The 26,837-nt window shown below is 43.2% G+C and overlaps 1 protein-coding gene across 2 annotated transcripts in view; it reads right to left on the reverse strand.

Moving 5' to 3' along the window:
* Positions 1 to 2,632, reverse strand: part of CBLB (Cbl proto-oncogene B) — a 148,494-nt gene extending 145,862 nt beyond the window's left edge. For both annotated transcript variants that reach the window (XM_053309724.1, XM_053309723.1), the window contains exons 1-2: positions 1,650 to 2,632; positions 880 to 1,054 (exon numbers count right to left, since the gene is read on the reverse strand). In XM_053309724.1, coding sequence (XP_053165699.1) covers positions 880 to 1,047 — 168 coding nt within the window. In that variant the 5' untranslated portion in view covers positions 1,048 to 1,054; positions 1,650 to 2,632. The remainder of the gene's footprint in view (positions 1 to 879; positions 1,055 to 1,649) is intronic.
* Positions 2,633 to 26,837: the final 24,205 nt, after the last annotated feature.

Consider the following 26,837-nt stretch of genomic DNA (forward strand, 5'->3'; position numbering starts at 1 on the left):
CTCGTCACAAATATGTGAGCAAAGAGTAATCAATACTTTACTTCAGAATTTAATGCAAATGGGTGCTGTTTGTACAGTTTTCAAGGATTAAATAGGGAGTCATCAAGGAATACTAAATATTCACATTAAAATCTGTTCTGCCCCCTTAGCAATTAATTTTCTGTAGTTAGTAAGGGGAAAATATAGCATATGCTACTTTGTATATGATTGCCTACATATGTTCACTTTCTAATCCAAAAGTCAACAAAATATTGAATTCAAAAGTAGTGTTTCAGATAATCCATAAGATTATGTTTGTATATTACACACTGCAACCTCCAAAGCAAACAACTTTCCAAAAGTTCTTCGTCAAGCAGTCATGTACCAGTAATGCATTTCAAATGGCTATTACAAATCAGAGCCAAAATATTTAAATTGTTTGTTCACATAAGTTAGATATTTTTCCATTTCCCTTGACAGAAGATTGAATTCCATATATATCATTAACGTAAGAGTGCTTCACAACTTGATTATCTTATGTTTTGTGTTCAATTAGATATTGTAACAATGCGAGTCAGTGAAATACCAAAAGGAACATTTGGTACACAGCAAACAAGCTGCTTGTTCACAACTCCATACCAATCTTATTTAGAGAACTTTCTTCATCATAAAAGGTACAAGATTGAAGTCCAAAAACCACTTATTTTTCCATCTTTCCACACAGAGGGAAAAAACACAGCCTGAAGCTAAATAACAGATATGGAGATCTGCCACCAACTTAAGCACATACGTTCTTTCCAAACAAGGACACAAATTAATTCAACAATATTTACTCCTGAGGTACACATATGCACACTTTCAAGCCCTTTTATGATAGGGGAACTCAGTTTAAAAACTCACCACTTTATCCATTAACTTCCAAGTTTTTTCCACAGTCCTGCGATCAGCAGCTGCTTGCTTGGGGGGGCCAACTGCATCCTGAATAGCATCAATGAAGCCCAGAATACGCCCTTTGCGGGGGTTTCCTCCTCGGCCACCTGGGTTCCGGCCGTTGAGGGAATTGGCCATCTGGGATCTTAATTTTATAAGAGAAAGAGAGAGTAATGCATGATGTGACATTTTGACTGTCCTCTCATTCGAAAACACACATGCGTTCAAAGAAAGTAAGGCAATACTGCCTTCATCTATTCACCAATAGTATATTGGGAAGCCTGATTAAGTTTTGATGATGAACCACAGTATCCTTACATAGTAACCTTTATTCAGAAGAGTCTTTATATCATCCATAGAGGTTTATGGAAAGACACAAGATTTTATGGAAAGACGCAGTGTTAACAGATATAACACTGCTTTTGGCCACTGGTCTCCTTAATTTCTTCATGAAGAATTTAAAGTCACCAACAATCATTATACAAAGTGATAGTCACGCTACTCCCCCTTTCCCCCAATTTTCAGGCACTTTCTCACTTGCATACATTAGAAAACCATGCTCTGACACAGAAAAATTATTAATTCTCCACAAATGTTCAGGAGGACACATGTCCCTCAACAGACCACAAAAGACCCAGACTTTTAATTTGTCACAACATTAAAAACCACAGTGTGAAGGGGGGTGGGGACGGACTCTTATCCCAACTACATTCTTGAATAAATACATTCAAAATACGTACACGTCAGCGATTATGTGCAATATTTGTAAATAAGATAAGCTAGGTATTCTGAACGTGTATTTTAAAAAAACAACCAGGAGAAGACCACGAAAATCCAAAAAGCAGGAAGAAGAAAGTGGTCGCTTTTTGTAGATCCAGGACTCCCAGGAAGCTTCAAGCAGCAGCAGCAAGTCTCTTCCTACTCGAGCCAGTTTTCGAAGGGTCGGAGGCTAACCGAGGATCCCAAAGAAGTGCCCCGACGACGGGTCTTTCCGCTCACTCCGATCTCCCTTCTCTTTCCCCTGCCTGTCCTTCAGGGACACACCATCCCTCAGCAGCGCCCGTATTAAATCCCAGCAGTGTTCCTGGTTCCGGTTGCTCGAGAAGCGCTCTCCCGTCTTCGCAGCCAGCCCCAACGCCGCCGCCGCCGCCGGCGCCACTACCAGGCGCTCTCCCTTGCTCTCCTCTTCGTCCCTCAAGGCTCAGGAGCGAGGGCGGCAAAGCCAACAACGCTGGGACGCCGCTCCCCTCAGTCGTGGCCGTCGCTGGTGCGCCACAGCGAAGCATGGGGAGCTCATTTGCCACCGCGGGCCCGTTGGAACAACATCGGCGCTCTCGCCCGCACTCTCTGCTGGGTGAGGGTGAGGGGCGTGTGGGGGTGGTGCTGAGGGGGCGGGCCCGGGAGGTGCAGCTCTGGCCACCCGCCGCAGCCGAGCCCGCCCTGAAGCCGCGGCAGCCCCAGTGAGGTGCCCCCCTCCCTGGTTCTGAGCAGAGCTCCTCCGCACGGCGCCTGCGTGCTGAGCGGAGCAAGGCGTTTCGGCTCGCGCTCCCCTCCCCTTCGCTAACGGTACTAGCTTTAATCTCTCGACATTGCCCAATCACACGTGAGCGCGCAGCGGTGGGAGGGTGACGGGACACGGCAAAGGTGCGGTGGCAGGCAGAGCCAGTGGGAGCTAACAAATGAAAGAGCAAGCCCTGGCTAGGGCTGACTTTCCCCCTCCTGTCTTGAAAATTGGAAGGAAGGAGAGTTTGTTGGTCCTCCAATCCCTGACTGATAAGAGTAAGGGCCAATAAGAGGCGAGAGAAGGACTTCCGGCTCTACTCTTTTCTCCTCCCCTCCTGACTGTGATTCATGATAAGTCAGAGGAGAGAAGGTAGGAGAAAAGCGCAGGAGTGGTGCGGGAAAGAGGACCAAAGAGACATGAAACGTGAATTTGGGGAAGTAAAAGTTTGGACAGTCTGATTGTGTATCTGTTGAAGTGAGCTCTACTCCCAAAAGCTTGTGTGGCAATAAACGTGTGAGCCTGGGGAATGCTACAACAAGGCTCTTTGATTTTACATGGTTATATACAGCTTGGTCTTACGCTATGCATATTTATTCTGAAACTAGCCCTACTGAATTGAACGGTACTCCCCCCTCCCACGTAAGTATGAATAAATACAGCCCAAATGCCCTGCACTGCATGATCCTAAGTATATTTACTCTTACTCAGAAGTCAGCCCTCCTTAGTTCAGTGGGATTTGCTGCCTAGTAGAAGTATTTAGAACTGCAGGCAGGCTACACGCTCATAGAAGCACGATTCTGAGTAAACGTGTATCCCGTTGCACTGTAGACTTGAGTGTAAGCCCAATTGAATTGAGGAGCACTTGGATCTAAGTAAACATACACATACTGATCTAATTAAATCGACATAAAACTTCTCAAGACTTACAAACGGCCAATTTGGAGCATCTCCATGCCCAGCTTTGGCTCTCACTCTCCACTCTTCGATTTGTTAAATCATCCTGCCTGAAGAAGAATTCTGGAGAACTCAAAAGCTTGCTCACTACAGATATTTTATTAAACTAAACTAAAAATGATTGTAAAGTAATAAACAGTAAAGAATCAGTGGAGGTCATTTCGGATTGAAGAGAAAAGACCCAGGACTGAAGGCACCTCCCTTTGGAAGGGAGGGGGGTACCCCTACCTAAATTGAAACATTTGATGGGTCCAGACTGAAATATCCACCTCAGGATTGAGCCAGCAAGTGTTTCATTCCACCCAGCACCTGTCAGATGAGACAACTCCCTCTGCCTAATTGCTCCCATCACCTTTGTTCTCCATCCCTTCCTCCCCAGAATTCTCTCTGTAATGATGGAGCTCAAGAGGACCACAAACAGTTTCCATGGCCTCTCCTTGGATTCAAGTCCAGCTGTCTCCTCCTTCCCCCTTCGCAAATACTGTCCCTTAAGCTCCATCCCCACCTGTACAAATAACAGGTCCCTAGAGATGAGATTAGAAATGAGAAAGTCCCTCAAGCCCCCCCACCTAAATGCAAGTTGCAAACTGCCATTGTCTCATCCTTAACAGGCCTAACTCACATGGTTGCTTTGAAGATAATGTAACCATGTATACTGCTTTTCCTCCTTGAATACAAATGCAAATAAACAAATATCAAGATTTCATGGCCTGCAACACTGGGAACTTTTCTTCCCAAGGTGGGGGGGGGGGGTTGGCAAGGATTGGTAACAAGCTGAAGGAACAGAGCCCCTATCTTCCATCCCTTTAAAAAAAATTGGAACTTGCTCACTAAATGCCTGACAGGATTTTGGGATCTGCCAAGTGATAACAGAGCTATCAGTAAAGGCACAAAGACAGAATGAAAACAGAGTTCAGTAGCTTTAGACTGATAAACAGTAGCTAGAGGAATTGAACAATTATGTCACAATCATGCCAATCAATGGGGGGGGGCATTTTCAGTCTCTTCCTAAGTTCTTTCTCTTGTAGTTTTCAGCTAACTTTAAAGTACTTTTACTTGATATAGCGGCTGCAGAGATTACTCTACAGTTATTGACAAGGTAAACTATTGGCACCTACTGAAATCAGATATTTAGGCAATTTATATTCAGCAGCAGTTTTGAAAAAATGAATGCTTAGAATTGTACTGTATATTTCCATTTGTGCTCTATGGAAGAAACAGTATAGTTTTTTCACAATATTTTTTATCTTGGCTGACAAACCTAGTTGATTGAGAACCCCAAAAAGTCACATTACAGTAAAGTGTGTAAAACATAAAAATAGCTTAATTTTCAGCACTATGCTAGAACAAAGCACAAGTTGTTCTAGTAAGAACTAATCTGCCTACTTTCCTTTCACTGTATATACAGCTGGACTAAATTTGCTTGAAATCGAGGTCTACAAGTTAGATCACTTGCATCTCAAATGTTCACGCTTGGATCGGGGTGGATGACATCATCACAAACTACACCATTGGGGCATCCCTATGTGTCCATACAGCTGTAGCAAATTTGTAGTTTGTAGCAAACTAACCACAAATTAGTTAGACGGTTCACAAGTTAGGCCACTTGTGCCTCAAACGTTCACATATCCGCCATCTTGGATTGGAGTAGATGACATCATCACAATATCCGCCATTGAGGTGTTCCTATGTGTCCTTACAGATGCAGCAAATGTGGTTAAAATGGGTTAAGTGGTTCACAAGTTAGCCCACCTGTGCCTCAAAAGTTTATGCGCTGCTCTCTTGAATTGTCATGGATGACATCATCACAAACTATGCCATTAAGGTGTCCCTGTGTGTCACTCGCTGCAAATGTACCCAATGTGGTTTAAATTGGTTAGACAGTCCACAAATTAGCATACTTGTGCCTCAGATGTTCATGTGGCCGCCATCTTGAACTCCAGTTGACATCATCACACATCATGCCATTTTGGCACCCCTATGTGTCTCTACATGTGTAGCAAATTTGGTTCAAATTGGTTAGGCGGTTCACAAGTTAGCCCACTTGCGCCTCAAAAGTTTATGCATCTGTCATCTTGGATTGAGGTGGATGGCATCATCATAAACTACACCATTGAGGTGTCCCTCTGTGTTCTACAACTGTACCCGATTTGGTTCATATTGGTACAGGCGTTGCAAAGTTGATGGGGGGAAGAGACACGGACACACACACACAGAATGCCAAGTGATCTCATAAGCCTACTGGAAAGTAGGCTAAAAGAGAGGGAAGGGTATTAGGGAAGGCTAATTATGGATTAGAGAAGGGTGAACCATTAAAAGAAAATCTTATATTAAGACCACTGCTAACTTGGCAAAGAGGCACCTTTTAATGTGGTGGTTCTCTTTATTTAGCAGGGGGAGAGTAACTGGTCTTATCCACCCCCAACACAGTAGGGATGTGCAGAAATTGATTTTTTACATTCAATTTGTGCCCCAAACAAATCACCTCTGATTTGCTTTGTATCCAAATATACCCTTTCCAAATCACCCCAGATTCTATTTGTATTTGCTTTGATTCAATTTGGATTTGGACCAATTCGAACCACTTAACAAGGTCCTAAGGGCACCAAATTTGGATGGTGGGTAGGTCCCCATGGGTGCCACCTACCACCCAAATGTCAAGGCAGTGGGACACTTGGTTGATTTTTAATGATTTTTTTTTTAGTTTTTACTTATTTTGAACATTACCACCACAGGAAACAAGGGGATTCAAAGTTGCCATATCCTAACCCTAACAGGGATCCCCAGCTTTCATTTTTTTAAAAAAAGAAGCTAACCTCTATTCCTTGTAGAAGTGGAGTTATGGAGCAAAATGTGCAGTCATTATTTTTGAAGTGTTTGGATTCTTTGGTGTATAATAACTTTTCCACATAATGAATCCCTATGATGATTCATTATACGCCTTTGTTTCTTCTGTTCATTTTGACTGTCATTGGGCAGTGCCAGCTGTCAACTGCCATGTGTCAACTACACACACACACCACACACACACTGGGATACTCAGTTTATTTTTTAGCTATTTTTGAAGTGTTTAGATACTTTGGTGTCTTCATTACACACTTTCATTTCTTCTGTTCATTTTGACCCCACTGTTTTGCAGGTGGGGACGGGGAATCAGTGGCATCCCATGTCCCAACTACCCCGCAAGCCACTGAGTACTCAGTTATATTTTAGGAATTTTTGAGGTGTTTAGACTCTTTGGTGTGTAATGAATCTTCATAGGGATTCATTATGAGGAAAGGTTATTATACACCAAAGCCTAAACACTTGGGGGGAAATCCTAGAACATAAACTGCCTTGCGGGTGGGAGTGGGGTGCTGCAGTAAGCACATGGCAGTTGACTGTGGGCACTCTTGAAAAGACAGTCAAAATGAATAGACAAATGAAGGTGTGTAGTGAATCCTCATAGGGATTCATTGAGGAAAAATAATTATAAGAATCCAAACACTTGAAAAATAGTGACCAGACATTTTGCTCCAAAACTCCAATTCTACAAGGGTTAAAGCTCAGGATTTTTTTAAATGAAAGCTGGGAATCTGGGGAAATTAATAGGAAATTAATAGGATTCAAATCTCAAATCAAATCAAATTGAATCAGGCGTGATTCAATTTGTACCCGAATCTAGCCAATGGACCACAGGGGTGATTTGTCTTCAAATCACATAGATCAGCTAGATTCAGGTACAAATCAATTTGTACCCAAATCAGTTTGCACATCCCTACAGCACAGTACCTCCAGTGTCTGTTGCTGGTGTCTATCATGTTTCTTTCTAGATTGTGAGCCAGTGTCTGTTGCTGGTGTCTATCATGTTTCTTTCTAGATTGTGAGCCCTTTGGGGACAGGGATCCACCTTATTTATTTGTTATTTCTCTGTGTAAAATGTCCTGAGCCATTTTTGGAAGGGCAGTATAGAAATTGATTAAATCATCATCAACATCATCATCATCATCATCATCATCAATGTCTGGATGAAACAAACCAGTCAATAACACCTGCCTGACTGTGTAAACAAGAAATAATAATAAAAATAATAATCTGAAGTTATATGGAAAGTCCCAGTCAGAAATTGAATCACTGCTAAACACTGTCTGTATATTCAGTAGTGATATAGCAATGGCGTTTTGACTAGACAAGTGTGCTGCATTAATAATGAACAGAGGAAAAATAAGAAAAACAGAAGGAATAGAACTGCCCAATGGAAGCAACATCAAGAAGCTGGAAGAGAAAGAACATTACAAATACTTAGGCATTCTCCAGGCTGATAACATTGCACACACTGAAGTTAAAAGAAAAATTGGAAGTGGATATATCAGGAGAGTTAGAAAAATCCTCAAGTCCAAACTCAATGGCGGGAACACCATACATGCCATAAACACCTGGGCTATACCTGTTATCAGATACACTGCAGGAATAATAGACTGGACCCAGGCAGAGCTAGAGACGCTGGATCGTAAGACCAGGAAAATCATGACCATCCATCATGCTCTGCACCCCCTCAGTGATGTCGATAGGCTATATCTCCCTCGCCGCTCAGGTGGAAGAGGAATGCTGCGTCCATCAAACAGTAGAGGAGGAGAAAAGAGGCCTTGAAGAATATATCAAGAACAGTGAAGAAGATGCACTTCAAATGGTCAATAACAAGAAACTATTCAACACCAATGAAACAAAGCAGGCCTACAAGAAAGAACAAGTCAAGAACCGAGCAGAAAAATGGGAAAATAAGCCACTGCATGGTCAATATTTGCACACTATAAGTAGAAAATCAGACAATACCAAGACCTGGCAATGGCTTAAGAATGGCAAACAGAGGGTTTAATACTGGCTGTGCAAGAACAGGCACTACGAACAAATGTAATAAGAGCAAAAGTAGAAAAGTCAACAACAAACAGCAAGTGCCGCCTTTGTAAAGAAGCAGATGAAACCGTGGACCACCTAATCAGCTGTTGTAAAAAGATCGCACAGACTGACTACAAACAAAGGCATGACAAAGTAGCAGGGATGATACACTAGAACATCTGCAAAAAAATACAAGCTACCTGTAGCCAAACATTGGTGGGACCATAAAATTGAAAAAGTGGTAGAAAATGAAGATGCAAAAATATTATGGGATTTCTGACTACAAACAGACAAACATCTGCCACAAATACACCAGATATAACTGTAGTGGAGAAGAAATAAAAACAAGTTAAAATAATCAACATAGCAATACCAGGGGATAGCAGAATAGAAGAAAAAGAAATAGAAAACAAATCACCAAATACAAAGATCTACAAATTGAAATTGAAAGGCTGTGGCAGAAAAAGACCAAAATAATCTCAGTGGTAACTGGCGCCCTAGGTGCAATTCCCAAACAACTTGAATAGCACCTCAACACCATAGGGGCCACAGAAATCACCATCAGCCAATTACAAAAAGCAACTTTACTGGGAACAGCCTATATTCTGCGATGATATCTATAACAACAGCAACAACATTGATAATAAAATTCAGCCATCCCAGGTCCTTGGGAAGGACTCAATGTCTGGATAAAACGAACCAGTCAATAACACCTGTCTGACTGTGTAAATAAATAAATAAATAATACTTTATTGTTACATGTTTTTAGAGATGAAAGAGAATAGCATGCCAAAGTACCTTATTTTCATCCTTTTCTGGTAATTAGAATTTTTCTTCAAATTTAATCTGGATTTGAAGTTGATTAAGATGTTGTGCACTGCTTGGGAAACTTACATTGTATGCAGTCCGGAATGCTGCAATTAGTGCAGAATGCTGCTGCCAGATTGGTCTCCAGGACATCCCGTAGAGACCATATTACTTTGATTCTAAAAGCTCTATGCTGGCTACCAATAGGTTTCTGGACAAAATACAAAGTGCTGGTTTTTACCCATAAAGTCCTTAATGGCTTGGGTCCACAAGTATTTAAGAGAACACCTTCTTCAGTATGAACCCCACCATCTTTTAAGATCTTCAGGGGAGGTTCGTCTGAGGGTGCCACAGCTCATTTGTTGCAGCTCAAAGGCATGCCTTCTCTGTAGTTGCCCCAGGACTGTGGAATGCACCTCCTGCTAAGATTAGAGCTGCTCCATCCCTGTTGGCTTTTAGGAAACAGCTAAAGACACATCTCTTCAGCCAAGCTTTTTAGTTAGTTGGTGTTTTTATGGATATTTTAAATCAGATATTTATGTGTATTAACTGTTAAATTCTTGCTTTGTTTTATTCTTGGTTTATTTTATGCTGTAAACCGCCTAGAGACTTCGGTAGTGGGTGGTATACAAATTTATTAAATGAATGAATGAATGTACTGGCAGGTTTGCACAACACAAAATGGGTGGAAATACCGGCTCATACCGAGAGCACACACTCACTGGGAACCAGCAGCTCACAGCTAGCAGATTTGCCATTGGTCATGTGAACCCACTAATATTCAGAGGAAAGTAAATTCATATGAAGAAACTACCTCCATCTAGATTATTTACCGGCAAACTTTCTTTTGAAGCATTCTTTAGAGGTTGTCCCTTGTTTTGTGCTCCTGTTTCATTTGAATGCATAAATAAAAACATTTGATTATAGTCTTTCATTCTGACTAGAGTCCTCTCTGACAGTCAGGGAATTGCACAAACTGAGGTCTATGCACTGGTTCACCGCCGAACCAGCGCACATCCCTACTGACAGTAGAGCCAGTGAAAATGGCCTTTTAAAAAGAACATTTTCCATCAACCCATCATGGAATCTATTTGCATTAAACATCAGATTCATACACGGTGGGTGATAATAGGGTGAAGGGTATTTAGATCTGCTGTACACATGTAAAAAAAACACCAGATCCTTTCAGTGTTCATTTCAAAATGTGTTATTTCCAGAAAGAAAAGCTTTCAGCTCTTTGATAAAACACTCATTTTTCTATTCCCAATCTTCAGTTTGCTGCTCCTGGAAGAAAAACTTGCTCTTTCTTAGATGCCTCAGAACATTTTGGATTGAATATCCAAAGAATTACAGCTATTTACATGTGCAAAGAAGTTAATGAATTGTACTACTCAGAAGTTCTTACAAAAGAGAACATATACTAAGTATTTCACTGTGTTGGAAGGTGTAGATACAATCAGAGCATAGCTAACATAGCAGCTGCTCCAATTATAATTCAGCGAGGAGTTGGAAAGGCACAGAATTTCTGTCCACTAACCTTCCCATACTTAAAAAGGAAAGGAAAGGGAAACAACTTGGAACTAAGCAAGGAATTCAACCTGAATAACAATAAAGTGGCTCCAATAAGGTGATTTACTATAGCTCTTTATTTTCTTAAAGCATAAAAATTACAATAGCATGTAATTTTTTAAAAAAATGCATTATTTGATCTAGTCACCAATTGTAAATTGAACACTTCAACTAGCTTAATATGTCACCAAAACATGATCAAGGTGTCTCCCCTGCCAGGTAGGCTGTAGGCTGTAGCTCAGTCGTAGAGAATCTGCCTTGTATGCAGAAGATCCAATTTGTGGCATTTCTAGGTAGGGCTGAGAAAGATCCTATCTGAAACTCTGCAGAGCCACTGCCTGTAGAAAATACTGAGTGGGACGGACTAATTGTCTGAATAAGGTTGCTTCATGTGTTCCTTCGTATACTTGCTGCTATAATCAAGAGACAAACCTATTGCTGTCACTTTCAGCTGTTGGAAGGCCTACACTGAGGTCTTGGGATTGGGCACAAAGACCTACCTGTGTCTCAGCTTTCACTCTGTCCCTTATATGTTGCATGCAGAGTAATAACCCCGATGGATGCTTGGTGCACATGGTGGATGCTTAGTGCACTGGAATGTGCCAGTGTCCTGGTTGGTTTGTTTTTCAATTTTCTGTCTCTATACATAAAGCATAAGATCAGGCTCTTAATATGTTTAAACAACTTGGAATAATGTTGTGGTTGAGAGGGGACAGAAAGATGGAGCAGCACCCTCTTCCTCTATCCACTTCAAACTGTGCACAGACACACTTGACATGCACATGCACTCTAATGTTTACGTTTAGTGTACATGTATACACAGGCACATTTGGTCACATAAATGAGTGTCACACACATACGTGCCTTGCATAGGTATTCATGCATGTATACAAAGCACTACACAAGTATTCACAAGTGGTAAAGGTGATGAGGGAAGGAGCCCTTTTTATGTCCTACTCCAGCTCATCTACACAGTACTAATCTAAGAGAGCTGGTCTTGTGGTAGCAAGCATGACTTGTCCCCTTAAGCTAAGCAGGGTCCACCCTGGTTGCATATGAAAGGGAGACTAGAAGTGTGAGCACTGTAAGATATTCCCCCCAGGAGATGGAGCCACTCTGGGAAGAGCATCTAGACTTCAAGTTCTCTCTCTGGCTTCTCGAAGATAGGACAAGATTTTTTTTTAATTGAACCAACAAACTACCAAAGCATACAGTACGTTGGGGTGAAAGACATTCCTGCCTGCAACCTTGGAGAAGCCGCTGCCAGTCTGAGTAGACAACACTGAGCGAGATGGACCTATGGTCTGACTCAGTATATGGCAGCTTCCTATGTTCCTATGCATAAAATGCGTATGCACACGCACACACAGTTGGAGAGGATGGCACAAGTGCCTTGCCTATATTCACATGTGCATGCACACACATGCATACATAAAGAAATTAATTTTGGCTGGATCATGACTTATATTAGATCACCTCTATAACCACAGGCCCAAACTCTCTGCCTTTTAGAAAACACGTCGTAAAAAGCAGTAAGGTTAATTATTCTACATCCAGGCCATAAAGTACAGGCTCCTTCAGAGCACCTCCCTTTTACTTTATGACATTATAATAATGTGTCAACTTAATTTCAAAGCAACCATGTCCCTGAGGGGGTAATTTTATATTCATTGCTGTGTCATTTCTTTTAATAATTCCATTCCATCTGCTGAAACAGGTGCAGAGGGGTCTAACCAAGCTGTAGCATAGCATTCTAATGCATTTCACCGCCTTTGTACTTTGTTAAATCTGCCTTGTTACATCACAGAAACATCCATCAGTTGTAATTGTAGTCACTACTCCGAATGATTCAAACAATGCAGACAGATTTGCTTCATTATCTGATCAAATTTCTCTTCATTTTGATAAACTGAAATTCCAGTCTTATAAAGAATTTTTATAACATCTTGAAATTGTATAATTCTGAAGTGTTTTGTGTTTAATGCTACGGAAAGAAATATAATCTTAGGTTATTTCTAGTTTTCACTTTGTCCAATTTTAGCCTAGTACTCAGCCATTGCTACCTCTTTTCCTACAATTTAAGCTGAAATTCTCATTTTAATTTTCAGAACTTGAAATCTTGGATTGTGATCATGTGTTCTTTTATGCATAATTCATTTCTGAATGATTGGGTACAGATCTCAGTTCTGTTTTGTAAAAATAAACAGTTAAAAACCTCACTGTAGAGTGAAATATGTTACTTGTAAAAAGTCCTACTGACATCAATGATTGTCTAAATTACTCGTGAGAAATCTATTGAAATAAATTAGACAAATTAGTCATGATTAACTTGTTAAATTTCATGGGAGTGCTCATGAGTAATGTTGCCTGGATGTCAGTCACTATTTTATGCTGCCAAAATATTTATTTCTTTAGGGTGATTTTTTAAATTTGACCCCTTATAGTTGTGAATATGTATACCTGTACATATTGCTGTTTACAACATGTTGCTATTTACATGAATAATTTTTATATAGACTTGTATGCAAACTGTTCATGTCAACTATTCATTATCTGAAGGTGTTTCTGCAGGACATTTTTCAAAATGGAAAGGACATTTGAAATTTGTGACACTCTAAGGAATATAAAAAAGACAAATACATCTGCCTCCAGAACATTAAGTCTAGGGACAATGTACCATAACCTATTAAAATGCATAATAATACTCCTGGTCTTGGCTAAAAATGTATACTTGCAAACATGACTATAAATAGGCTTCCTATCCAACATCAATTTAATTAAAGGAAAATTATCTTTGGAACAAGTGGCTGGGCATCTTGTATCTCTGGAAAATTGGTTTTAAGCCAAGTGGCTACCGTCCTATTGTACCTTTGCTTTAAATCAGTGATTTTCAACTATTTTCTGGAAAGTGCTGGAATTCTTTGAAAGCTCATCAGGAGTTTCACAATGAAAAGATCAGTATTGGTGGACAAGCTCCCTGAAAGGCAGTATACATTTCCCCCTGCAGTTTGGAGATGTATGGGTGGGTGTGTTCTAGAGGACATTCTTAGTTCACATGGGATGATGGTAAGGCCCACTGGGTCTTCATTCATGTGGGGTGATAGTGAGGCCCCTTGGCCAGTGTTCATACAAACTCACTTTACCCCCTGGGACATACCATGAATCTTTTGCAAGGTACCAGAATCCAGTGGCAGATATACAGGGGTCCTCAGGCAGCTATCAACACAGCATTTTCTGAAGGTAAGTGTGTGAAAAGCATTTATCATAATCCTTAACTCTTTTCTGTACTATATTATTTTTGATGACTTGACATACTGTCAAATTATTTTTGTTTAAGATATAGACAATTTATTGGCTTATGGACAATTGCTTTTCATGTTCTACTTGCCATTGAATCTACATTGACACAAGACTTCTGTTTCATTGAATATCAGCCTGATTCTCAATAATAATCCAGAGGAATCTTAAAAGAAAATTTCAATTTCCACATCGCACCATTTCAATTTTAAAATAGGAGTGTCTGCATGCTAACTTGAAATACATAGACATTTGGGATATATATTTTTCCTATAGCATATTTTCAGCTTTTCAACTCACTGCAATATCTTCGCAACCCTGCAAAAAGAAGTCCTCTTAGAATTTTTTTTAAAAATCCCTGTTGTGTCTATTTTAAGACTTTCCAAGACTATTCTATTATTATTGTTGTTTACACAGTCAGACAGGTGTTATTGACTGGTTTGTTTTATCCAGACATCGAGTCCTTCCCAAGGACCTGGGATGGCTGAATTTTATTATCAATGTTGTTGCCATTATTATTATAGATATCGTCGCAGAATATAGGCTGTTCCCAGTAATGTTGCTTTTTGTAATTGGTTGATGGTGATTTCTGTGGCCCCTATGGTGTTGAAGTGCTATTCAAGGTCTTTTGGAATTGCACCTAGGGCGCCAATTACCACTGGGATTATTTTGGTCTTCTTTTGCCACAGCCTTTCAATTTAAATTTGTAGATCTTTGTATTTTGTTATTTTTTCTATTTCTTTTTCTTTTATTCTGCTTGGTACTTTAATTTATCAGGCCCTTTCCAAGGGTCTAGGATAACTAAAGAAAAATTAAATATAGCGTTGTAGTATCTGTACTGTCCCAAGTAGTGTGGCCTTCTGTAGCTGATGTGTTGTAATTTTATCAATGCCCAAGGTGTCAAGATGATGTTCAAGTTCTTTTGATACTGCACCAAGGGCACCAACAATTATTGGCACCACTATTGTTTTCTTTTTCCAGAGCCACTCCATTTCAATCTGAAGTTCCTTGTATTTAGTGATTTTCTCCAGTTGTTTCTCATTGACTCGTCTATCCCCTGGGATTGCAATATCAATGATCAGAACCCGATTCTTTTCTATGACTGTCAAATCCGGCGTATTGTGCGCTAAATTCCTATCAGTTTGTATTCTAAAATCCCAAAGGATTTTTGCCTCCTCATTTTCTTTGATGGCTGATTCCACCAATTCTTGCTTGCTGGGAATTTGTAATTCTTTAAAAAGTTCCAGTGGATCATTGCAGAAACTTTATTGTGTCTTTCCTTATAATCACTCTGCACAATTTTCTTACAACATACAATGTGCTCAACTGTCTCATCTGCTTCCTTGCATAGCCCACAGTTACTATCTTTCTGAGTCTTATCAATCTTTGCTTTTATAACACTTGTTCATAGTGATTGTTCCTGGGCTGCAAAAATGAGACCTTCCATTTATTTCTTCAGTGTCCCCTTCTTTGACCACTGCCATGTTGTGTTATTGTCAACTTTCGATTGTATGTCATTAAAGAACTGACTGTGCAATGGTTTGTTGTGCCATTTTTCTCGTCGATTCCTCATCTGCTGTTTTTTGTATTCATCCTTTGATTCCTTTATTTTCAACAGTCCTGTCTTACTCACTTCCTATAGCATTTCTTCTTGGCTTTCATTGATGTATTACTCCAATGCTCATTTTTTTTCTTCAAGAGACTGTCTGACTTGCAACATTCCATGTCCACCTTCATTTCTTGGCAGGTACATAGGACCATAGAACATAGGAAGCTGCCATATACTGAGTCAGACCATTGGTCTATCTAGCTCAGTATTGTCTACACAGACTGGCAGCAGCTTCTCCAAGGTTGCAGGCAGAAATCTCTCTCAGCCCTATCTTGGAGAAGCCAGGGAGGGAACTTGGAACCTTTTGCTCTTCCCAGAGTGGCTCCATCCCCTGAGGGGAATATCTTGCACTGCTCACACATCAAGTCTCCCATTCATATGCAACCAGGGCAGACCCTGCTTAGCTAAGGGGACAAGTCATGCTTGTGACCACAAGACCAGCTCTCCTCAACATCACTTCTTGGGTGCAGGGCATGATTAATGGTAATTTCCCCCCTGGTTTTCCGATCCAGCGCATCTAATTCTGCTTGTGTCCAATCAATAATACCTGCTGTAGATCAGAACAGATTACAGGAATTGCCCATGTGTTGATTGCTTTGATAGTGTTACCACCATTGAGTTTGTACTTCAGTGTCTTTCTTACTCACCTGATATCCTTACTAAGTTGGCCTTCACTTCAGCATACTTGATCTTGTCACTTTGGAGAATGCCAAAATACTTATAAATTTCCTCAGGTGACAGACTCTTTATGTAGTTTCCATTTGACATCTCAATTCCTTCACTGGTTGACATTTTTCCTTGGCTTATTGCCAATATAGCACATTTGTCCAATTCAAACTCCATTGCGATATCACAGCTATAAATTCTAACTGTATAGAGTAATGACTCAATTTCGAATGGTGACTTTCCGTAAAGCTTTAGATCGTCCATTTAAAGAAGGTGGGATGATGATGATGATGATGATGATGATTATGATGGATGATGATGATGATGATGATAGCTGGTCTTGTGGTAGCAAGTATGACTTGCCTCTTGTCCCTAAGCAGGGTCTGCCCTGGCTGTATTTGAATGGGAGGCCACATGTGAGCACTGTAAGATATTCCCCTCAGGGGATAGAGCCACTCTGGGAAGAGCAGAAGGTTCTAAGTTTCCTCCCTGGCATCTCCAAGATAGGGCTGAGAGAGATTCCTGCCTGCAACCTTGGAGAAGCTGCTGCCGGTCTGTGTGTAGACAATACTGAGCTAGATCCTATGATCTGACTCAGTGTATGGCAGCTTCCTATGTTCCTATTATTAAACTGTGGTGACTTTGGTTAAAATAATTCCCAGGACTTGAAATCGTGGATTTTTTTGACTTGCCTAAATATAAAGCTGACTCAGATCCTCAAGAAAACTCTTCTGAGCTTAAGCCCTTAATTTGTCAGCCATATGAGTCAGTACAATCCATCCCTCATGTAGCTCCTATGACAGGAAAAACTGTTTTGGATATCCCCATGCCCCTGAATAGCAGTGACATAGCTTTTTTAGGATGAATGAAAAGAGGACATTTGTAGAAACAAGACTAAGTCAAAAACATCCTTATATATAGTAGACAAAGGAGAAAAATATCCTTGGACACTGAAAAGACAGCAAAATAAAGAACCTTAGTAATCAGTGACATGGGGCTCAGTTGCAAAAATAAAAGTTTACTATATAATAGTGGTAAAGTAAACTAAGTTGTACCGTCGAGTCAGTGTCGACACCTGGCAACCACAGAGCCATGTGGCTTTCTTTGGTAGAATACAGGAGGGGTTTATCAGTGCCATCTCCCATGCAGTATGAGTTGATGCCTTTCAGCATCTTCCTATATCGCTGCTGCCCGACATAGGTGTTTCCCATAGTCTGGGAAACATACCAGTGGGGATTCGAACCAGCACCCTTTTGATCCCTAGGCAAGCCATTTCCCCGCTGCACATTACGTGGTTTTCATTAGGTGGTACCATAGCTAAAATACTAGATGTGGATCTGGGTGGCTAAAGTTTGCATCCATTTTGTGTATTTGAAAGGGCGTGCATCTTCCACGGTGCTATGAGGACGGAAGAATGACTCTGCCCTTGCAGAGCAGTTGGAACCTAGCTGTGTTGAAGCCTAGCTCCTCACCCCAGTGTGGACAGAGAAGGGAGTGGTTATTGCTTATTTATTTTTTACCCTTCTATCCTGCTCTTCCTCCAAGTACATGGCAATGGTCATCCCCACAACAATCCTGTGAGGTAGGTTTTGCTTTTCTCTTTTCCCTCCAAAAGCCCTTTTTGCTGCCAGGAATACATCCCTGAGGGTCACACATGGCACTTTTTGGAATTTGCCAAGCACTTCACATGTATTATCATGATGTAATCCTTACAACATCCCTCTAAGGCAGGGCTGCACAGCTTCAGCCCTCTTGCAGAGGTTGGACTGTACCTCCCACCATCCCTGACTATTGGCCATTGTGGCTGGGGATGATGGGAGTTGTAATCCAACAACAGCTGGAGGGCTGAAGTTGTGCAGCCCTGCTCTATAGTAGGTATTTATACAGTAAGTATTATCTCCATATTTCAGTAGGGGAGCTGAGAAGAGAGTGAATTGGCTGAAGTCACCTAGTGAATTGATGACAGAGGTGAGACTTGAACTACAGAAGTAAAGAGTCACAGCACAGTCATTCAGCTACATTATACCATTACGTGCTGGTGTCAGAATAAAACCAACTAGCTGAGCACAGAGAGCATCTGTGTGGTAGTTTACTTATTTTTTGGCATTTTGCTGACCCCGCACAGAGCATCTGTGTGGTAGTGCACTGAGCCTGTGGCAATCCCCCTCTCCCCACCACTACTCTCTCTCTCTCTCTCTCTCTCTCTCTCTCTCTCTCTCTCTCTCTCTCTCTCTCTCTCTCTCCACCCCCCCACCACTCAACCCACCACTCTCTCGCTCGTTCTCTCCTCCCCACCACTCTTGTTTGCTCTCTTACTTGGGCTCTCCCCCCACCGCTCTCTTACTCTCCTCCCCACCACTCTTTTTCTCTCTCCTCCACCACCACTCTCTCACTCACTCTCTCCCCCCACACTACTCGCCCAACTCTGGCTGTCCTCCTTTCTTCCTCCCCCCCCCCAGTCTGCCTTTCCTCCTTTCTTCTTCCTTCCCCCCACTCTACTTTTCCTTCTTTCTTCCGCCTTCCCTCCCACTCTACCTTTCCCCCTTTCTTCCTCCTCCCCCGCACCCTACCTTCCCTCCTTCCTTCCCCCCACTCTGCCTTTCCTCCCATTTTTTCTTCTTCCCCCACTCTGCCTTTCTTCCTTTCTTCCTCCTTCCCCCCAACTCTGCCTTTCCTCCTTTCCCCCACTCTGACTTTCCTCCTTCCTTCCTCCCCCCCACTCTGCCTTTCCTCCTTTCTTACTCCCCCTCTGCCTTTATCCTTTCTTACTCCTCCCCCCTGCCTTTTCTTCTTTCTCCCCCCGCCCACTCTGCCTTTCCTCCTTTCTTCCTCCTTCCCTCCTTGCCAGAGCTGGGACTGCCGCCGCCTCTGCCGCCGCCTCCTAACTTCCTGCCCCAAGTTTTCCCTCGGCCACTTGCCCTTTCTCCTTGGCCCAGCAACAGCCTCTCTCACCGGCTCACGCAGGCCTCAACCTCTCAAACATACTACCCCCTCCCTCTCTCTCTCTGTCGTTTCACCATCCTCTCTGTCCAGTTTCTCCTCCAGTTTCTCCTTTCCAATCTGCCTTTTCTCCTTTCGCCCCCCAGCTCTGCCGATTTCTGCCTTCCTCCCTCACTGCCACTCCTTCCCCAAGCAATGGTTCCAGGCATCCAGACACTCCGGATGCATTCAGACATAGTTCTCTTTTGGGTCAGCTGTAAGAGAATTATATATATATATATTCAATATAAATGAGAGATACAATTTTTTTTAATAGTACTAAACAAGTTTAGAAAACCAGTAATCCATAATAAAAGCCACCAAAACCTTTTAGTAAATAACAGTGTTCACGTGGCATCTAAAATAAAAGAAAAGCAGGTGCCAGGCAAATCTAGCTGGCGAAGGTATAGCACTGAGGCCTTGGAGACCTTCTGACAGGTAGAGTATACAGCAATGGATTAGATAGACCAATGATGATATCAGTGTATGGGCAAGTAGTTAATACAGGGCAAGGTCATGCTTCTGATACTCTAAGCTACATCTAGAGCTGCTTGAAAGTTTGCCACATAATTATGCTGACATTTTAGGAGCCTCTGTTTAAGTAAACATTCACAGTGTGGAGCAGAAAGTTCATACCACTCTAAAATGCTAACTTTTTAACTCACCATTTAACGACATCCAACTTTGTGGAGCCTCAGAAGTGAGTCTCCACATCAGCAGGCATGCATGTAACCTTTGAGCCACCTGATACAAGCTACCCTCCCAGTTCTCACTTCCCCTTCTTTGCACCACATTTTTGCATGCTTCTTGCTTGCAGGGGGAATATGACTGAGTTGACTTTCCTTCAGTGAAAGAGCACTGGAGCCTTGAAGTGCCCTTTTAATGTTTTGTTGACAAGCAATTGAGCAGAGCCCATTATTTCAAATTAACAAACAAACACAGTAGATCTCAGGAAACAACTTGTGCAGTCCCCCCATCCCCAAAGGTGGTACCCTCAGATTTAGGTAACTCCAGCTAGAAATATAACACACACAGGCTGGGTTCAGACGCAACACAAAACTGGAGGTTGGCGAACCTGTGGTTTGAATTTTAAACTGTAAATCACACCACAGTGCCCCCATCCCCAAAGGACCATGGCCTGCCAACCTCCAGTTCCAGGAGAAGGGGAACCCCTCCCTGCTGCTGGCCCCTGAGGCCCATCCCAGCAAGCTCGATGGCCAGACTGTGGGCATAGTGTTACCACGCCAGCGGAGCAGCCACAATTAGCCATGATCTTAAAGGCGGCATGCCGAGCACAATTGTGAGTTTTTTGAGCACTACACCCACCCTCAGCATGGAAAAAGCATTTTAAAATGCCATGCTATGTCAGCACCTCTTCTGACAGTGATGGCACTGCAGCCTCCCCCAAAGAGCCCTGTACCTACATAGTCCCGCACAAGCCCAATTTTGTAGGGGGAGCACTATTTCCTTGTTACTCACAGCAGGGAAGAGAACATGATGACTTCCTAAGAGGGGATATGTAGATGAGGGAGGGCAAAGGATCATGGGGAGGGATCTGTCCCACCATGACCTAGGATGCTCTTGCGAGGGATCACCCCAGCAAAGTCCATGCAGACCAAACTGAATTTCAGCGGTAGTGGTAGCTTGCTGCCGGTGGGCTTGTCTGCTAGTGAGAGGGCCAGGTTACTGGGGAGGACCAAAAGGGTGTGAGCCCTAGATGTCCCTTCTGACTGCACACACACAAGTTGAGCTACTCCCTCAAAATGGGCCCCAACTCTCCATGGGAAAAATAGAACAACAGCTCTGCAAACCCTCCCCCTTCCCTGTCAAGCCTTGCATATACCCAAAGGAGATTTTGACGCTCCATGTGTTGGAGCCTGGCTATGTGCATGGACTGGAGTGGGGGCAGATATGTGGACAAATCTTTAAACTCATTCAAAATTCCCAGGTCTGGTCCGGCGTAGGGCGTATGCAGATCTGCCAGTGCTGGTATTTGCAGGAGAGGGGAGCCCCAACTTCCAGCAACCTTGTGAGAGTGGGGTAGCTGTTTGGGGGCACAAGCAAGGACACACATGTCCACATGGGCACATGGGCTGGCAGGGAGACACTTTGACAGAAACTTTGCAGCAGTTGCCAAGAGAGCAGTTGTCAGGGTACCTGTTCCTGCAGCTTTCCTCCATAGAGCAACCTTGCTCGATATAGAGCCCCAATGGCCTGGCTTTCTCATGAGAGAGAGATCCATGGGAGAAGGGGTTGCTTTATCATCGTGCATTATTAGCTATTACTAATTTGCACTCCACCTTGTTCCCCACAGGTGGTTCTTCTCATGGGTTGTGATGGGGTGTCCCCATCATAGTTCCCTCTAACAGGGATTCCCAGATGTTGTGGACTACAACTCCCAAAATCTCCAGCCAAAGGCTAATGCAAATGAAGATGCTGTGAATTTTAGTCAACAACATCTGGGAATTCCTGTTACAGGGAACACTGGTGCCCATGTCTTCATGACTTAACAGTCCACATCTTGTTGGCATTCTCTGAGGCTATTCTCATGACCGCTGGAAAGCGGGCTAAGGAGCCCAGCCCACTTCCCAGCAGCCGTGTGCTGCAACGGAAACCACATGGCTCCCGGCAGCAAACCTCACTAAATACCCCTTTCGTTAAATGAGGTTAGTGGAGTGGGCACTCAGCTAACCCCATTTCCCTGATCGTGAGTCACCATGGTGCGCCTCCACGCCATAGAGACTCATAGCGATCTACTGTTTTTGTTTGTTTCTTTGAAATAATGGGCTCTGCTCAATTGTTTGTCAACAAAGCATTAAAAGGGCACTTCAAGGCTCCAGTGCTTTTTCATCGAAGGAAAGTCAACTCAGTCATGTTCCCCCTGCAAGCAAGAAGCATGCAAAAATGTGGTGCAGAGAAGGGGAAGTGAGAACTGGGAGGGTAGCTTGTATCAGGTGGCTCAAAGGTTACATGCATGCCTGCTGATGTGGAGACTCACTTCTGAGGCTCCACAAAGTTGGATGTCGTTAAATGGTGAGTTAAAAAGTTAGCATTTTAGAGTGGTATGGACCCCTGACTGGGAGGCTCCAACAAGCCTCCTGGCACAGGGGTCTCTCCGGAATGCCCCACACACTCGCACGGGGCATCCTGGGACTTCCAGGGGCCAGGTGGTCCCTGATCCTCCCCGGCCCTACTGGCTCCATGACGGAGCCGGTAATCATGTGGGTGGCCAATACGGCCGCCCAGGGAGGGCAGAATGCTCGTGTGCAGGGAGAATGGGTCAAGCCCACTTTCCCCACACAAGTCCTGCAGGCTCTCCACACAGTTCATGTGGAGACCCTCTCTGTCTTCACAGTCATGGGCACTCCCCTTTGACAGGAGCACTACTGACCCTGGTGACCGGCCCTGCTCGTGAGTAAGCCTAGGGAGCAAATATTTCCTGTTCTCCAACCTTTATATATATATAAAAAATAGAACTTGCTGGGTGCTGCCTCTTAAACCTGACCCCGGGCACCACCACTCCTGACAAATGTCCCCCTCTCAGCTCTGTGATGGGATGCCTTGCTTGTGTTGCCACCTGGAGTGTCTGTGCTTGTGAATATACATCATTACCACTCAATTCTTGGGAGCAAAACACTTAGTGCCTGTCCTGTGGGATGCTCCCCTCTGGTGCTTTGATGGTGCTGCTTACGTTGCTTGCTGACGGCCGACTATCCCTCTCATGAGAGGGCCGATCTACTGGGGAGGACCATGGGGTGTGAGCGTTGTGCTGTATGCAGATCTGCTGGTGCAGAGATTCACGGGAGAAGGGAGCCACAATTTCCAGCAAACCCAGGAAAGCGGGGTTGCCGTTTCAGGGCACAAGCAAGGGTGCACATTTCCACATGGGTGGACAAACTGGCAGGGGCCACGCTTGGACAACAATCTGGCAGAAGTCACCAAGACAGAGATAACAGGAGTCACCAGGGTACCCGTCCCCATGGATTTTCTCCATAGAGCAATACCGGCTCAATATAGAGCTGCAATGGCCTGGCACTCATGTGAGAAAGTGGTCCATGGAAGAAGGGGATATTTTACCATCAGGCATCATGACTGAATTTACTCAGCAGTTCTCTCCCCTCATCTTTGACAGTCCTTCTCATGAGTAGTAAAGGGGTGTCTCCATGGCCTGGCACTCTCTTGAGCCTGGTTTGTCATGTTCCTTCAGTCCCGCTGCCATTTCCAATGCACTCTGACTGCAGCGCAGCTGACCCTGGTTACCAGCTCTGCTCATGAGTGAGCCTAGGGAACTAAGATTCCTAGGGGCTAGGCCCCCCCTTCCCCAAACTTTTTTGGGGAAAAAATAGAAATTGGCTACTCAAAAATCCCTTGTTGGGGCTGCCTTTTAAACCTGACCCTGGATACCTCCCCCCCCCGCCAGCCATATTTTACATCCCAGTGCTGTGATAGGGTCCCCTGCTTTTGTTGCCAACTAGAGTGTTTGTGCTTGTGAACATACATCACTGTCGCTTTTTGGGGAGGGAGCGAAGCACTTTTATGTCCACCGTGTTATCCCATCCCCGTTCCTTCCTGCTTGCCATGAGGAGGAAGCAAGGGACAGAGTGGGAAGAGGGAAAGTCCCTGTGTGACTTCGCCACGACAGGCTGACAAGCTTGGGATGGGATGTGGCAGCGTCCCTGTTGCTGGGCTACTGCATTGCTGGATAGGTGACAGGAGGGACGAGGCTGATGCTTGGAGAGCTGGCCAGCAAGAAGTGCCACAGGCATGGAGTGGGTGCTATCCCAGGCACATCTGTGCCACTGCTTCTAGATTTTGGTTTCAAACTCAGCAGTTATGGTGGCACCTGGGTACGGACATAACCCTTCAGTGGCCAAACTAGAGGTCTCAGCAGTGAACCTTTGTCCAAACTGAAGGTTCAAATTGGAGCTTAGCAAGGCAAACCGCAGATCGCTCTCGGCCTGAAACCACAGTTTCATGCATTCAGACGTACTAGAGTTCCAACCTCTACCCTATTTAACTCTGGTTTGGCTTTACTTCTGAACCTGGCCACAATCACTGTCTTTCACTGACTCTGTAAATTCAAAGCATAAGCAGTTTTTTCTCTCCCACACACCAACACCTCTAGAGCATGGCTCACCTCCTGCAGATAGATTGCCCAGGAAATTCATCTCCTAACCATTATCTCCCATTGAGGAAATTTCATCCAATCATCCTGGACTATTAGCAAGTAATCAGTCTAACAAAATATGGTTGCCCAGGAGCCAAAACAATTGTGCCCCACCCCCACTTCATGTCTGCTCCATAGAAATGAGAAAGAGTAACTGAGAAATGTATTTGACACAAAAAAGCAGATACTGTTTTGTGCAGATGCAAATTGACTGCAATTCTGAATTTGCAGCTACATCACTGGTGATAATACTGATGGATTGGACTGGATTGGATTGGATACGATATGATATTAAAGCAGACTACTACAAATGATGTCTCACCTGTAATCCAATGTGGTCAGGCTATGAACTTAAGTTTTTTAAGTACACTGTCCAGGGCATCAAAAATGATACACTACTGAGTGGACATTGGGTCTCTACCAGAAGGTGTGCCTTGCTCATACTTTGCTCATGATCAGGATTTATAGCCCTCAAAATTTGGGGTTATAAAGGGATGTTCATCTATATCAGAGTAACTAGTGGCCTTGGAGGGTGTTTTCCCATACAGGAGATGGCCTGCTTGATTTAATAAGCCATGTGTCAGCCTCCTCCAGCCATCTGAGCACCAACTGGATGACGGGAAAGCTGAGAGCTGCCCATGTTGTATGGTTACAGGACCCAGGGGAAACCTGAGCAGAGACAGCAGAGCACCTGGGTCAGGGAAGAGGGGGACGATGGGGAAGCAAGATGGGGCCACCCATCCTTCCTATTTGGGATGCCTGCTGGGGCTTATCCAGGATCAGCAAATGAGATGGAGTGCTTGCAGAATGAGTTTGGGTTGAAAGCACTATATAGGCAGCCTCACACAAAGGATTCCCTGTCTTCACTGGCTGCCATTTGTCCATCTGAAGAGCTGCTCTTCGGGCAAACTTACTGGGGGACCAGCTGTGACCATAACATGCTGAAAAGAGCTCCCCACCACACCCAAAAGGACTTGGTTGTATGTCTGTCTATTTATTTATTTATTACATGTGTATGCCTTCACTGAATGAATTTTTAACATGGTTTAAATATTAACCATGTCCCTATAATGTCTTTCAGTTCTCCCAGGCATACAGTCTGCAAGAAGCACAAGGAAAAAGGACCCCTGGTACTGGACTGGGAGGTTGCATCTCTGCCTCCCAGGAAGAACATTAGGGCAAGAGGAAGACCAGTGCAACTCCATCTGTTGGCCAGAGAAGGAACAGTTGTCAGGAGTCTTCTTTTCCCCTCACTGCCAGAAAAGAACCCTTTGCTACAACTGCCAATTGTCCCAAGACCACAGCAAGAAATGTAACACAGTCTGCCATTAGTCAAAGTAACAAGGGCTGTCGGATTGTTTGCACAGAGGGTTGTATGTGAATATAATATATTTCAATTTGTGGTAAGCTGCCTGGAAGATCATTCAATAGAAAGGCATGAGATACATCTTCAGAAATAAATAATATATAATTAGTGATTGCTTGGAAGAACAAAATGGTATCACTGGAGTAGGCTCAAACATTAGTGAATAAAATCATTGTGAAGTACAAAAATGCTGTGATCTTTATAAAATAATATTAACTTCCCTGTGGGCGTGCAATTAACATAGAGTTGAAATGCTGACTTTCCCTCCTGCATAACAGTGAAACCTATTTTTAGCAAAGACCCAACAGACCAGAGAATAAAGTGTTTGCTCATCAGGGGGGTTTATTTAAAGAAATAAAAATGTTTATTTTCTTTTTCATTTTTTTAAAAAACCAAACACCTGTCCCCAGACAAGATTTATTCCAAATAATGAAATCCATGTGTAGATGCAACTGCATTTATAAGTCAACAACAAATATTTAAGCAATGTCCAAGTGCTTTGCACAAGGTTTTTAATCTTTAAAATTATTTCTGACATGCTCTATTCTGCACAAGTCCCTAGGCATATTTCTTTGTACTGTTGAAATGACATTGCATATTGGAAAGAAGCAAATACAGAAACTTACACGTTTCCTGAAATCTCTTTCTCTAAACCTTTGAGCTGGAGAAGGACTGTTTAAAGGACAACAACAAAAAGGTCAGAAAGCATAAAGGCCACCATTTTGCTTCCAAAAGATGGCCAAGAGGTGATAACTCTTGAAAAGCCTTTCCCCCTCCCCTCCATGGAAGAATACCCATGGAAAAAACGATGTGTACAATAACACATTCACATCTCTGTGTATTTTGCTTTCCATAATATTTTATGAGGATTGTTCCACAGGAATTATTTTGTGAGAGGAAAATTGCTGCACTGGAATTGGCCCAGAGAACCAAGCTTGCAGACCTGGACAAAGTGCTGCTGTCTGTCTAGTACATAGGGCTGGCCCAAGACATTTTGGCTGCTGAAATGGAAAATCCAAATTGCCTCCCTTCCTACAATAAAACAAAACTCCTATGAATAATATCACCTCAGTCCTGTCCTGCCTTAGAATGCAAGCTCACCTACAGCCACTTAAGCTTCACTGACCACTTTGAC

Source organism: Hemicordylus capensis, chromosome 3 (assembly GCF_027244095.1).
Source record: "Hemicordylus capensis ecotype Gifberg chromosome 3, rHemCap1.1.pri, whole genome shotgun sequence".
In the NCBI taxonomy this organism is placed as follows: domain Eukaryota; kingdom Metazoa; phylum Chordata; class Lepidosauria; order Squamata; family Cordylidae; genus Hemicordylus; species Hemicordylus capensis.